The following is a 15,963-nucleotide window of genomic DNA, read 5'->3' on the forward strand; positions in this document are numbered from 1 at the left end:
AATCTTGTAGTCTAAACTGATAATATAATGAGATCAAGTTAACGCGTGGTTCATATTTTGTTGTGCTAACTCTTGATTAATTTCATACTTGTGACTAATAAAATCACATACACCGTAACACTTGGATTGGTAGACAAAAAGGTCTTTTTATTTCTTCAGTTTTCGAAAAAAAAAATTTGCATAGAGTTAAAAAAAAAAAAAAAAAAAAAAAAAAAAAAAGAGGTTTACTTTTGATATGTAATTTTATTTTCTAACTTTGGAGATGGATGGGTTAAGATTTGAGATTTGTAAATTCATATTATTTTGAGTTAAATTCTCTTTTATTTATATTCGGACTTTGAAATATTGTTAGGATTTGAGATTTGTGAACTCATGGATATATAATATTGTGTGTTTTGACCTCATTTTTGTTATATTTTACAGATCTTATTGTTTAAGAAGTTCGTTTCAATTGTTTTTCACAATTTGGTAGAATCTTACGATTCACGATCCGATTCTACGATTCCGATTTTACGGAGCCCAAAACGATTCTGCCTAGAATCTCGATTTTAACAACCTTGGTAAGAATGAGTCACTGTAACTTATCATATGCAAATAAAGATCCATCTGTAAATTAACTTACATTTCAACTATTATATTTCATTATATAAACCAAGCTTTTTGCTTGTAATATTCTCCTTTTGACTGGTCTGTATTGGTTGCATGTTCAATGAAACAGTGAATGTTTGCTTATACATATACTTGGATGGAAGATGAAGAACTCAATTAGCTTCAGGGTCATCATCACATCATCTTTTTTTTTTTCCTGGTATTGGTGGTTAAGGCATTCTTCCTTGGTCTATGTGATTTTCTTCTTGTGTCAATTCTTAAATCTGATGTTACTAGGCATAATTATTAAAGATACATATATATGGAGCTTAATGATTTTTCAGAAATCACACCAATTGTCACTACTACAAGAAACTAGGCGACCATAACTATGAGAGTATTACAAGAAACTAGGCGACCATAACTATGAGTATCACTGGCCGGCCTTCAGACAGCAGCAGAATATACATAAAGGTCATGACAGAGAATAACTCCAATCACTACTACTTCTCATTCTGTCCTCATCGAGTTGGTTCGACCGATTCCAGTTTAGTATATTTAGCTTTGAAAATACCCCCATGACAGTAGTTTTTTAGGTAGATGTTCCATTAACATCTAAACAGACCGACCTATATAACCACATGTAATGTTCTGATTTCTTATGATCTGCAGTCGCTGCACTGCAACAATGGAATGCTACCTTCCATACGAGCTCCTCTCTCTCTTCCTTCTCCTTTCAACTGCTTTGTCAGCTTCAATGGTGGATGATCGTGCAACCTACATCATCCACATGGACAAATCAGCCATGCCCACTCCGTTCTCAGATCATGATAATTGGTACACGTCAATGCTTTCATCCCTGTCTTCGTCTGATCATGGCGTTGTCCCAACCCATCTCTACACCTACAACCATGTGTGGGATGGCTTCAGCGCAGTGCTATCTCGGTCTCAACTGGATCAGCTAGAGAAGATGCCTGGCCATATAGCCACATACCCTGAGACCTCGGGAAAGCTTCACACCACACATACTCCAGAGTTTCTTGGCCTAAAAAAGAGTGTTGGCTTGTGGCCTCAAGCCGATTTTGGTGATGACATGATTATCGGTATAATTGACACTGGCATTTGGCCAGAAAGTGAGAGTTTCAAAGATGACGGCATGCCTCTGGTGCCAGAGAGATGGCGCGGGGCATGCGAGTCCGGGGTAGAATTCAACTCTTCTTATTGTAACAAAAAACTCATTGGAGCTCGCTCTTTCAGTAAAGGGATGAAGCAAATAGGCTTAAACATATCAAAAACTGTTGACTACGACTCTCCCAGGGACTACAGAGGACATGGGACACACACATCATCCACTGCTGCTGGGAGCTCAGTACAAGGTGCCAATTACTTCGGTTATGCAGAAGGAACAGCAATTGGGGTTGCACCAAAAGCTCGGCTTGCCATGTTCAAGGTAATTTTCAGCAATGATGAAAGGAATGGCGTGGCTGCTGCCACAGACACATTAGCCGGCATGGACCAAGCCATAGCTGACGGAGTAGATCTCATGTCATTGTCATTGGGATTCAGTGAAACGCCTTTTGATGCAAACCCTATTGCAGTGGGAGCTTTTGCAGCCATGGAGAAAGGGATTTTTGTGTCTTGTTCAGCTGGCAACAGTGGTCCTCATGGTTTCACTATACTCAATGGAGCTCCTTGGATCACAACTGTTGGTGCTGGGACAATCGATCGCGATTATGTAGCTAATGTTACACTTGGTGATGAGGTCTTCACTGTTGGAGGAAAATCTGTCTACCCATTAGACTTGTCAGTGTCTAGGGTTCCAATATACTTCGGGAAAGGGAATAGAAGCAAAGAAATTTGCGACGATTATTCTCTTGACCCAAAAGATGTTGCAGGGAAGTTTGTTTTCTGTGACTTCATTGATGAAGATTCAGGAGTCGGTACATTTGAAATAGAAAGGACAGGAGCTGCTGGAGCAATCTTTAGTACAGACTTCCAAAGATTTCTTAAGCCCAGTGATTTCAATTTTCCATTTGTGGCAGTAACCCCAAATGATGGAGATTTGATCAAAGACTACTTAATCAAAACAGAGAATGCAACTGTTAGCATCAAGTTCCAGATAACGGTGTTGGGTACTAAGCCTGCCCCTATTGTGGCATGGTTCTCATCACGAGGGCCAGATCTTCGGTCTCCATGGATACTAAAGCCTGATATTTTGGCTCCTGGGGTTGATATTTTAGCTGCATGGGTACCCAATAGAGGAATTGCACCTATAGGAGACGACTTATTGCTTAGCGATTTTGCACTCGTCTCTGGCACTTCAATGGCTTCTCCCCATGCAGTTGGCGTGGCAGCGCTGCTAAAAGCAGTCCACAAGGATTGGAGCCCAGCTGCCATCCGATCAGCCATGATGACCACTGCTTATGTGATTGATAACGCCAATGACCCCATCATTGACATGACCACTAATGTTGCTGGGACTCCTCTTGATTTTGGGGCAGGACATATAAACCCTGAAAAAGCCATGGATCCTGGTCTTGTTTATGATATAGAGGTGCAGGACTATATCAATTACTTGTGTGGAATGAACTACACAAGCACACAGATTAAGACCATCACTAGGAGGTCGAATTTTAACTGTGATCAAGCCAGTCTTGACCTTAATTACCCATCCTTTATCCTTATCCTCAACAACACCAACACTATGAGTTATACCTTTAACCGGGTGTTAACAAATGTAGTAAATAGTCCCTCTACTTATCGTGCAGTGGTGAAGGCTCCGTCAGGAATGGAAGTTGTTGTGCAGCCCCCGGTGGTGTCCTTTGCTGGAAAGTACAGCAAATCCGAGTTCAATATAACAATAGAGGTCACGGTTGGAGATGCCAGTCCACAGAGTGATTCTATAGTGAATTATGGGTATTTAAGCTGGAATGATGTTAATGGGACTCATTTGGTGAGAAGTCCTATTGTTGTTGCCTATGCACCTTAAGTAAGAGGTACATAACCATTTTATCTTTCAAGACGTATTAGCCATATTGCAGATTGCTTATTTGTGGGTATTTAATCTGGAATAATGTCACATATAATCCTTTATTGTTCTAAGGCCTATTAGCCATATTTCAAAGTGCTTATTTGTGGGTATTTTACTCTAAAATAATGTAAAGGGACTCGTGGTGAGAAGTCCTATTGTTGTTGGCTATGCACCTTATGTAATCTGTAAGAGGGACACAACCTTTTATCCTAAAAACCTATTAGCCATATGCAAAAACTTGTGGCATTTTGAGTGCTGTTTGACTTTTTAGGAAATTTAACTACTTGAGTCTTGCTTTGGGAGAAAATCCTCTTGTTTTGGTTGGAGAGCTCTAGTTGTTAGAATATGTTATATATATATATATATATATATATATAGAAATTATATAGAAATTCTTGTCGTGGTTATGAAGACCATACTTTCTATATATATATATATATATATATATATATATATATATATATATATATATGTATGTATATATATATATATATATATATATGTATGTATGTATACATGAGTTTAGAAATTCTTGTGGTTATAAAGAAGCATACTTAAACCATTTTTTTTTTTTAATTTTTTTTTATTGCTATTTATGGATGTAATCACTATGCTCTTTTAGAATTTTTCTATTGATAAAGGCATGAACACTAAAACATTGAGATTCTAGCTAAAAGAGAGCCTGTGCTGTTGATAAAGGCATCTATCATGGCTTGGAAGAATCATTCATCATTACCGATCAAATATCATGTCAAACCAATTTAAAATTTTGGTCCCAACATTATATCCTTATTTTAAGAGGGTTAGGACATCACCATCCATAGTATTACATTATAGCGCATTACTTAGTGAATGTGTCACACTGTCACTGTCGCCTACACTAGGTGCTGGGAAGGAAAGTGGGAAGGGGTGTTGAGATAAAGGTCGGAGACACAGACATTACCTTGGTCAGAATTTTGCAGAAAGTGATTGCTCTTATATTCGAACTTGTTTCATCTTTCATATTTTTTTCCTCTTTTACCCTTGATATGAAGACTTCCATAAAAATAAAGCCATTACGGTAAAAGATTTAACTATGATACTTCTTGTAACTAGAGAGAGGAATAAATTCATCTTTAATCATTAATGCGAGTAGATATGCATGCATGTATGTATGTTCATAAGCATCCGTATTTGTCGTACGTAACTATCATAGAGTAACCTTCAATATGATATGAAACAATTATTTTGGACAAATTATTCACAAAGGAATTACTTGTGTTCGTTTGGTCGGGTGGTGGTGGATTAGAGAGATCCAACACCACCATATCGAACTAAAAAAATCTTGGTTAGCATTTAACCATACGTAAACAATTTCTCGATGGGTCATTAAATTTAATCATGAATATCCAAATATGTCCGCTATGTAATTATTTGTGTAGCATAGATATTATATAACATAATGTGTGAAAAATCCTTGTACACATAGAAGAAGGGTGGTCTCCAAGGAAGCACCCTGACTTGGTGTGGTTTGAGTACTGCTCTTGCGAGCGGCTTCTTTTTTAGTCACCTTTGGGCTTAGGTTTTTCATGAATTTGGGCTTATTTTGTAATAAATGGTGAATTAGTTATCTATACAATTTGGGCTCTAGTTGGGCCGAATCACCCATTTTGAACTTCATATGGGAATAATATATTGTTTGCTCATAAATGCAGTTTTGGAAGGGTACCGGCGGAGTCTTGGAAGACTAAAAAAATAAAAAGTTATCATTTTAAATTGATTAAGGGATTGTGTAAGAGAAGGAATAAAAAACTCCTCACCAGGTTCTTTATGTCTTCGATGAAAGGACTTCTAAGTTTGCTATGCTAAAGATTAAGGAATTGAGGTGCAATACTTGAAAGTAAATGTTGAATGTAAGAGAATTAAAAGTGCAGTGCTGAAAGATAAAGAAATTGAAAGGCTGAACTTGTATTGAAATTACAGAATTGAAATACAAGATATTGAAATGACATTGTAAGGTAAATGACAACATAAATTTTATTGAATAAAGTTGTTTGATGCCGTGGAGGTCTCCCAAGGTAGTTAATTAACAGCCGATGACCCATAACAAATCTGCCACTAATTCACGATTTCCATGATCACTAAGGGTCCATTTGGTTAGATAGAAATTTATGATGAAAAGTGAAAGTGAAAGTGAAATAAAAGAAAAGAAAATCAAGTTTTCAGTGTGCAAATGGTTAGGAGGAAAAAATTTCAAGAAAGTTATGAGAAAATATTATTCTGTTAGTTTGGATAGAATGAAAATGAAAAGAAAATGATTCTATTACCAAAACTATCCTTAGATATAAATATTTTAAAATAAAATAAAATTGTGTTTGATGAATCACCTAATTGTTTATGTAATGTCCTGGATTTTTCTGAATTTTTTTGAAATTTTATTTTATTTATTTTTTGTGCCTTGTTTTGCGTGCCGCGCAAGCCCCGATGGCCATTTAGATCATTTTCGTGAGCCAAGGGGTTTGGAAATGTATTTTAATTATTTTAAGTTAATTAGAGGCGACGGGATGAATTTTAGAATTTTTCAAAAATTGGGACGATTTTCGGGCTAGGGAACTTTTTCCGGTTTTGCCATTTGCATTGAGGAATGTTGTAGTCATTTCACGCATATATACATATACATATACATGTATCTATATATTAGAAATGATATTTTGGGGATCCTATTGGCATTACAATAAAAGGAGGAAGGTATGATAATAACTTGGCAAAGTTAGTAAACCACAAAAATTTGACACTTGGCACAAGAAAGGCCATCCATTCAAATTGAAGACCTCGCTAACACCCCGTTTCGTCCTCATTTTCGGCCCAAGCTCTCTCTCTCTCATCTTTCCTTTTTCTCTATACATACACACATAAACCTCTATGCTTCTAGCTTAGATTTGGAGGGGTTTAGAGGGTGATTTTGATGATGCCATAGAAGGAAAAGTTGATGAGCTGGAGGAGAGCTTTCATTTGAGACCAAGGTTGCAGGGGTTAGGGATTTCAAAAATTAGGGCTTGGGTAAGGCCTTGTTTGGCTTGTTCCATTGATGTAGGGGTTTCCTAATGCTCTAAATTTTGCTTTTGATTGAGCAAATTGCTATGATTTCTTTTATTCTCATTGTTGAATGTCAAATTATGAAATAAGGTGGCTATGTGTTGATATTATGAAAGCATGCTAGTGTATAAAGTATGAATGTATTTATTTTCATGCTAAAGATGTGTATAACATGGCCTTGGTGCAAAAATTGTTTAATTGTCGAATATAGCATGATTTTGTTGGTATGAATTACATGAGAAGTATGCTTGTGATTATAATATTGAGAATGTTATACTTGTTCTTAAATTATAAATATTGACATGTTGAAGTCATTGTTATTGTATAGTTATGAATTGAAGTTGAATTGATGCAATTGATGCATATGCATGGCATTGTGGGAATTTTGAATGAGAAGGACATTGGACCATTTTAAAATGGTGAGGAAAGAGAAATAGATTGACAAGTGAGCCATCTTAGAATGGGCGGGAAAGAGGAAAATTTAGAAATGGACCAGGTATCGCGAGCCCGGTGCTAACTCGACCTAGAGGGGGCGCGGTCCGGTGAAGGACGTGAAGAAGTTGATACTAGGTCCCAAATGGCCAAGAGGCCAGGGAGTCAATCCCAACTCGGTAAAGTCAGTTAGCTTAAGTAGGGGTCAGTTTAAGACCAAGTGTGAGGAAAGACTTGCATTTCATTGTATCTGCATTCGTAGCATTCAAAGTTGTATCTATGCTATTAATGTGATTAAGATATGGTTGAAATTTTGTAAAATCCCCGATGAATGATCCCGGTAGTTAGGGTGGACAGGAGCATTTTTCATTAATTTTGTAGCCAAGGCATAGTCTATTTAAATTCAATTGTAAAGCATTGTAATTGTGATTTTAAGCGTCTCAAATTTGTAACCTTGTTCTATTGGGGATCTAATTAGTATCTCAAATTGTTCTTTTCTATCAAATGAATAAAATGGAATGGTTAGGAATGAAATGCATATATAGGTGTTTATATCTTTTTGTCATGTTGTATGCTCATAAATTATTAGGTTTATCAACGTATCTATGTATGTGGATGTTTTGGGACAAGTTTTAAGTTGTAGGAATGCGTATATAACCATATTTGTAAAGTATGATCAAACCATAGCTTCATTGGGAGCTCATACTTAGTTTTTTTTTTTTTTTTTTCTTAAAAACCCTCAAAAACCAGCTATCGATCTGATCGATCGGACTCCAATCCGATTGGTCGAAGTTTCCCAGACTTTGAATTTTTTTCTAAAGTTTTTAGAATTACTTGGATTGTCCAAACTTCAAACAGTCATAACTTATTCATTTTAAATCAAAATGGGGTCATTCTTGAGCCCAATTTGATGCATTTTTTGTTAGTTTTCCAATGGTACCAATCTCATTTTCAGATTCCAAGCCTACTGAGAAATATTCACATTTTAGTGGAACAGTGTCAGAAAATCTTTGAGCCGGGAATGGGCAATTGTGGGAAATCAGGTTTATGGCACCTAGAACCCATTGGGATGTTCCCAAATAATCAAATTCGATTTAATGGACCCAATTGGACATGGTTAATGACAAATTTTTCCCTTGTGTAAAATGACTATTTTACCCATCGTGAGCCAAAGGTTCCGGCATGAGCCCGAAGTCGGAGTTACCATTCTTTAATGATCCAATGTGGTTATAAATGAATTCATTATGACTTCTAACTCTTAGTAAGGTGCATAATGACCATTTTGCCCTTAGTTAACCTCGAGTTCAGGTAAAGACCCGGATAGCGATTCAAACCCTCGAATTCGGGTCGTTACAGTTTATATCTATTTTTAACAAAAGAAAAAGGAAAGTAAAATAATATATTATTAAAAATTATAATATAATTATTTCTATTAATACCTAAATTGTATCTTTAACAGATACAACAATTGTAAAACCCAAATCTCGAGGTTGTAAGTTTCCAATCAAACTAAGAATCCCAATGGCCTACAACACCAACAATAACCCTAATTTTCCAATCAAACTAAAAAAACATGTATGTATACTACTCAATCTCAATCATTATTAATTATGGAACCCAAAATAATTATAATAAAAAATAATTTTATATACATATATAGAAATAAAAATAATTAAATTAGGAATACACCAATTTACAGAAGGAAATTTACCTCTGCGTGAAGTTTATGGAGAAACTGAAGAGTGGAGAGAAACAACGACAAAGTGAAGAAGAGTGGGGGAGAAATAACTAACAGGGGCACAAGAGGAAACTAAGATACAAAGTGGCTAAGTTTTGCAAGAAAGTAAATTTTCGCATGTTTTGTATGGAAAATATTTTAGGGAAAATTCACAACATGCGAGAATCTTACTTTCCCAAAAGTTTTCACTTTCCATCTAACCAAACACATAAAATTTATAATTTTTTTCTTTTTCTTTTCCTTTGTAGCTAATTCTTGCTAACCAAACAGACCTTAAGTGGCCTATTAAGAATCTGCCACGTCATATATTCCATGATTTGCCATTTCTCAGCTTATTTCTCATAAGAATATGGCCTAATATCTACTTATGTTATGTGCTTGAAAGTTGTCCCATTAACTCATTTGATTTGCCAATTAAATAAACCACTAACTAAAACACTAGGCAATTATGTTGTCAGCCACATGTACATCATGTCTTGTTCTATTATCTACAACTTTTCCTCAGCCCACTTCCATTATTCTAGGCCAGATATGTGTCCTTCTTGTATGTTGGAAAAGCATCCCATATTCCCATCAACTCTTCTCTTTAGCTCATAAATTGAGCACATGATCAACCCACTAATAACTTATTTCCATGCATATGAAGTGTCTTCCAAACAAACTGTTACAAGGGGAGATTTTTCCCACATCAGATCCAGATGGAAAGTGATATGGGTATAAATAAGTGGGTATGCAGCACTACCCAACAGCTTGAGCTTTTGGGTAAATGAGCAAGCATCCACCAGTTACAATTGGTATCAGAGCCAGACCTAGTCCTTGATCCGGTGCCACGCTAAGCGCCTTGCCCAGAAGGCGTCCAGGTAAGCCACCTAGGGTAGCTCGACCGTGACGAGGGCGTTGCGAGTTCGGGTGGGAGAGAATGTTAAAAGGGGAGATTTGTCCCACATCGGATCCAGATGAAAAATGGCATGGGTATAAATGGGTGGGTATGCAGCACTACCCAATAGCTTGAGCTTTTGGGTAAATGGGTAAGTGCCCACCCGTTACACTAACCCACTTTGCACAATTCTTTCCATGATTGTGGGAACAACTTGCAGCATATCTTCCATAATTTTAGCTATCACATGTCATAATCGCCAGCTTTGTGGCCTGGGCAATGTCATACCAACATGCAAGGGAGGAACTATTAATTGGCTAACCTGGGCTATAGCCAATTCTAATAAAAAAATAAAAATTAGTACTACTATTCATATAAGCCTAGAATTGTAGTACTATTCTTCCTCTTCATATTAGTCTAACTGTTCATGTGTTTATCTGGGCTATATGTTGCTACTATCCTTCTTCTTTGAACTGTTCTTGTGTTTATCTTTGATTTTTCTCCCTTAAGCAAGAGCATAAATTATGTTAATTAGAAACCACAATTCAAAAAGTTTTTAACTACTAGAAAATGAAGAAATATACACCTTTTCATTCAAATTATGACATAAACCCATATTCCTTAGAACATAAACAGTCTTATTTCAAAATTAATCAAACAAAAAAAAAATAAATAAAAATAAATAAAAATTGTTGAATGGAAGTTCAAGATTCAATTGGATAATTTTTTATTTTATTTTTACCCTAAAAACGAATTCCAATGGGTACTTTGATGGTGGATAACAAACATGTTTTTATACTTGATTTTAAGTTGAGATATAAACTTGGTAAATTAGGTTTCTACATCCTCTTAGATCAGATCTTCAATAAAAAATGAGTAAGACTATATTGAACACAGTATGCCATTACCATATCTCTTTTCTACGAGAAAATTTTCTAATATTTCACAACTTTTATGTGTTCATCTTCAAATTTTCTTATCTTTAGCCCCCCTACTTTACAATCCTGGCTCTGCCCCTACCCACGTGAAGTTGGTCTATTTTTGATCAGCCATGTCTTCACCCAGTTGTCATCAATAAGCTGTCTAAGCAAAAGGAAAAAATAATAAAAAAAAAAAACTTAGGCCCTAGCTGGAAAAGTCTTGAACTCTAGTACCTCATGAAGTATTAGGTCTCAAAATCAATTCCTCCTAGGTGCAAACAATTCCTTAGGGGTCACGTCCGTGGTGATAGTTCGAGCTTTACCCTTTTTGTGTTGGGAGACGCCTTGTACGGGTTCCATGAATTAGTCAAGCTAAAGCCCCGGACACCCGGTTATCGAAAACCCTCTAAATGGCCCTTTTTTTTTTCATAATTGCAAATGGCCTATTTTTTACCTAGCCATTTTTGTTTTTCAATCTTGTAACACTTTTTTACCAAACACGTTTTCATATTTTTGCTTCGAAAATTTTTGCAATAAATTTTATGTTATCAAGCATGCTTTCAATCATTATTGAACACACTCCACATAAAAAGTTGTTTCTATTTCGGATAAAAATAAAAACATAAAATGAAATAGGATGTCAAATAGACTGTTAATTAATTGTTTAATGTTTTTTTTTTCACACTTTTTAATTGTTTTACGAGACATGAATCCAATGTGAGTACAAGATAAGATCAATTACAACTCTGTTCAACTGAACCCAAATTCCGACCCGAGTTCAAAGACTTTAACTGGAATTGGATCTTGTCATGAACTTATTAGACCTACTTGATCAAAAACATTAAAATTTATAATACTATATGTCTCACATCACTTGACTGGAACATTTTAAAGATATTCGTAATATTACAATAGAAATGTTTACTCCATTATTTTTGGCCCAATGGAAAGGCGACATGTGGCGAGTTCCAATGAGCTTGCCACACTGGATTGATGCTTTAAAATGTCCAAAAGAAGAAGTGTGATATGGAATTGTTGAAGTTTGATCTTGTGTCATCGACCAATAGGGAGGAAGTATGTGGCGAGTTCCAATGGAACTTACCACGCTGGATCGCAATTCTTATAAATTATTATTGGAAGCTAATCATGACGTCGTGAAAGTCAGCCTCAAATGAAGAAGGTGTGGTCCATAGAAGGAAAGGGTATGGGATGATTCTTCAAAAAGGCCAAACCTTTGGTTCAGAACGACTGAACATTTCCTTTAGAAGGGCCAAACCTTTGGTTCAGAATGGCTGAACCTTTCCTTCAGAAGGGCTGAACCTTTCCTTCAAAAGGGCCGAACCTTTGGTTCAGAACGGCCGAACCTTTTCTTCAGAATGGTTGAACTTTTGGTTCAGAATAGCTGAACCTTTCCTTCAGAAGGGCCAAACTTTTGGTTCAGAATGGCTGAACCTTTCCTTCAGAATGACTGAACCTTTCCTTTAGAAAGGCCAAACCTTTAGTTTAAAATGGCTGAACCTTCCCTTCAAAACGACCGAACCTTTGGTTCAAAACAGCTGAACCTTTCCTTCAGAAGGGCTAAACCTTTGGTTCAGAACGGCTGAACCTTTCCTTCGGAGCGACTGAACCTTTCCTTTAGAAGGGCCGAACCTTTGGTTCAGAACGTAGTGCCAAAAATCTCTCCTATTTTGTAGGGATTTTTGACAGATATTCAGTTACTTAACTTGCTAAGTCAAAATACAAGCTTACAAGAGAAAAAGAACATGGGATGATTTGTATTTATCGATGCATATGTATATATATATATATATATATATATATATATATATATATTACTCATGATAAGGAAGTCACTGAAAATCAAAAACCACGACGCCATGAAAGGAAGGTTCTATAGAAGGAAAAGACTACTAGAAATCGTGGGACACTTGGCCAAACAAGAATACATCGATTGAAAGTGGTGGAACTTCATAGGGGAACTACCACTAACCAAAGCAGTTGTTAAAAAAGTGGTTAACAGAGCTAATTAAATCGTGTCTAAAGGATATTTACGCCAGAATGAGAACAAGGAATAATGGGATTATGGATCATTAAATCGTGTCTGAAAAGGGGAGAAGTCTATGACAGAGGAAGAAGAAGATGGAAGAAAGAAGTTATAACTGCCAAGAGATCATGGGGCACTTGGCAGTCTAAAATCTGGCCACGTGAAAGCTATCAAGGCTGTCACACATCAGTTTATATGCATGGAAGAGCTCTATAAATAGAACACTTAGAGCTAGTTTATAATTCATGTTCAAATCACACAACAAAATAACACTTCAATTATTACATTTCATGTCTCTTTACATTCATGTAATGCACCTTCAATATGTTTAATTCAAGTCCTGCACTTATTATTCTTACTTTCCAGCACCTTACTTTGAAGTCCTGCACTTTCAATACCACTTTCCTTTCCACTAGCCATAGATTAATCTAGAAGTCTTTTTTCAAGGCAAAAAGAACCTTTGAAGGTAGTTTCTTTTATATAATCGCTTGATCCCTACAATCTCCTATTGGATAATTGTTCGAATATCCACTTTGGAATGATAGCAGTTCCTGGCACGCCCAGCATTCACTCTTCTTTCCTCATTTAGAAAGGACCACGGTTTTTAGGAGTAGAACATCTTGGCAGCCCGGCTGGACATCTTAACAGATTGTTCAATGGCCAATGGAAGAAGGCAAGGGAAGTCTATTCAAGACCCTGCTAAACAAGAAGAGATGCATGCCAGTGAATTTCTAGTGGAAAGTTCACGATTTGCACCTGATGAAAATGATATGGTGGAAATATTTGCTCAAACAATGGTAAATGGACCCATCATGGACAACATCCCCATGATGGCAATGCAGCAAGATAGGTTTGCGCAAGACCAAGCAAGAGTCACCCAAGACTTAGCTAGAGTTGCGCAAGACCAATCTAAGGCTAGTCAAGACCATGCAAGAGCCGCTCTTGCTAATAAGGGGAAGTTCGAAGAAATGGTAGATCGAATCTCTCAAAGGTTTGAGTTTATGTTGGAATTGACCCTTGGAAGCTCAAACCAAGGTTTGGCCCCTTGGCCAAACAATTCTGAAGGGTCTCAACAGTTGGCCTTTTAAGCTAGCAGGCCGGCTACATTTGTTGAAGGAAGTTCCTCTCAGTAACATGCAGGGTCGTTCCCTCCAACTCAGCAGCAGATGCAGTCCCTTCTAATGGCACAAACTTACATTCTAGCTGCACCCATGACCGTTCCATAGGCACAGATGACTGTTCCATAAGCGGTGCCTATGCCAGCCATTCAGCAAGTTCAAAATCCTCCACCCGTGGCATTTCCATAGCAGACTTGGCATGATCAGCCTGGCCAACCATGGCCATACCATATCCCTTAAGCATAACAGAATGTTCCACCTATGAACATTCAACCAACTGCACCTATTCCAACAAGGCCACCCATGGTTATTCTTATGGCGGTTGGGGGGCAACCTTTTCCAAAGGAGCCACTTCTTAACCAAGGAGGAAGGAACCGTGGCAGGAATAATAATGGCGGGTAGGGGGCATAAAGTGGCCAATCAACCTTAAGGTTGGCCAGACAATAACTTTCCACAGCCTATGGCATTTGATAGAGGCCAATTTGTAGAATTCCTTCAATAGAAATTTGGCCTAACTCGAAAGGGTGGAAGGCCAACTTATAGAAAGCCCTATCCAGAGTTCACTGATGAAGTTGAATTTCCAAGGAATTTCAGAATTCCTAAGTTTGCAATGTTCAATGGAGAGGGCGATCAGTCCACATTGGAACATATCAGTTATTACACTGTCCAATATGGAGAAGCAGCAGCCAATCCATAGTTGAAGGTACGTTTATTTCCAAATACACTGACTGGATATGCTTTCAGGTGGTATTCCAACTTGCCAGTCAATTCCATCCAAAGTTGGCAGCAATTTGAGGATTCATTCCATACTCAGTTCTATAGAGCTGAGCCTGAAGTGTCTATGATAGACCTTTCCAGACTTCATCAACTACCTGGAGAGTTGGTGATGAGCTTCCTTTCCAAATTCAGGAGGGCCAAGTACAAATGTAATTTGTCGTTGCAGCCAGAAAAATATATGAGAATGGCTATGAACAACCTAGAATTTGAACTTCGTAAAAAGTTTGAAGGAGTAAAATTTCATGACTTGTTTGACTCGGCCGGCAGAGTGGCTAAGCATGAAGAGTTCCTTCATGAGGAGTAAGACCGGAAGAGCTCCTCCAAGGGCACCTACTATCATGATCCTAACTATGAGGTGTATACCACTGAAACTGAAGGGGAGTTTAAAGTAAATGTAGCCGAGCTTAACATAAAAAAGGACTATACTTGTAAGGCCTTGGCAAAACCAAAATTAGCCACAACAAACTTACAGGCCACCTCTCTTTCCAAATGGAAGGGGGCAGACCCTTCCAGAAGTTACTCTTTTAACATCTCTAAAGCTGAGTAAATTTTTGATTTTCTCATGGCTGATAAGCAACTGTTCTTCATAATAGGCCACAAGATGCCAACGGCCTCTGAATGGTCGAGAAAGACTATTGGAAGTTTCACAATTCACGGAGGCATTCCACTAACAATTGTGTTATTTTTCGCAATATTATGCAGAAGGTAATTGAAGATGGCAGGTCGAAGTTTCCAGAAAAAATTGAAGTGATGGGTGTTGATGGAAATCCTTTCCCCAAGGTTGTTGCCACAAATGTTACTTCTCTTGCCTCGGAACACCCTAAGAAAAAGGTGGACTTGACAAATTTAGGGTTCAGTGGAAAACTGGAAATTCTTGAAGCTACAATATCCATGGAGAAAACAATGGCCGAGTTGGAAAAATAACTCCGTGAGGCTCAGATAGCCTTAATCCAGTAGGGTTGTTGCCCCAAGTGTAAAATTCAGAATAACGGTTGCCATAAAGACTTTCCAAAAGAAAAGCAGAAAGAGAATCTCTCCAATGGCGACCGAGGTCAGAAACAGAAGGTCCATGACCGGCTAACTTTCTAGAAAATGGAAAACTCAGTTACTGTGACCGTTCCAGAAAAGAAAAGTCGGGTCTATATAGAAAGAAGGTCAGCAGCAAGGAAACCAGAATTCTTTCCAAGGAGTTTAGAAAGGAATAGAGTTCCTTATAAGGCAAGTTTCAGTCCTAGCAAAAAGTATGAAAATAGCAATTGGCAAGGCAGAGGCTCTGAAGGTGACAGGTATTCCAGGCCAAAAATGGCCTCGGAAGTATGGGTCAGAAAAGGAAATGAGCATCTCCGTCCAAGAATGGTTAAGC

General features: G+C 37.4%; 1 protein-coding gene across 1 annotated transcript; it reads left to right on the forward strand.

Annotated features, from left to right (window-relative positions):
* Window positions 1–1,276: 1,276 nt before the first annotated feature.
* LOC132301299 (subtilisin-like protease SBT3) lies at window positions 1,277–3,577 on the forward strand. The gene has a single exon (XM_059798566.1). The coding sequence runs from the start codon at window positions 1,277–1,279 to the stop codon at window positions 3,575–3,577; it is 2,301 nt and encodes a 766-aa protein (XP_059654549.1).
* Window positions 3,578–15,963: the final 12,386 nt, after the last annotated feature.

This window comes from Cornus florida, unplaced genomic scaffold (genome assembly GCF_030987335.1).
Source record: "Cornus florida cultivar Cherokee Brave unplaced genomic scaffold, ASM3098733v1 CherokeeBrave_3.0.0_Hap2_Chr03, whole genome shotgun sequence".
In the NCBI taxonomy this organism is placed as follows: Eukaryota; Viridiplantae; Streptophyta; class Magnoliopsida; order Cornales; family Cornaceae; genus Cornus; species Cornus florida.

Bases quoted from the DNA above. Each gene is read 5' to 3' on its own strand.
- LOC132301299 (XM_059798566.1), top strand. From the start codon at position 1,277: ATGGAATGCTACCTTCCATACGAGCTCCTCTCTCTCTTCCTTCTCCTT.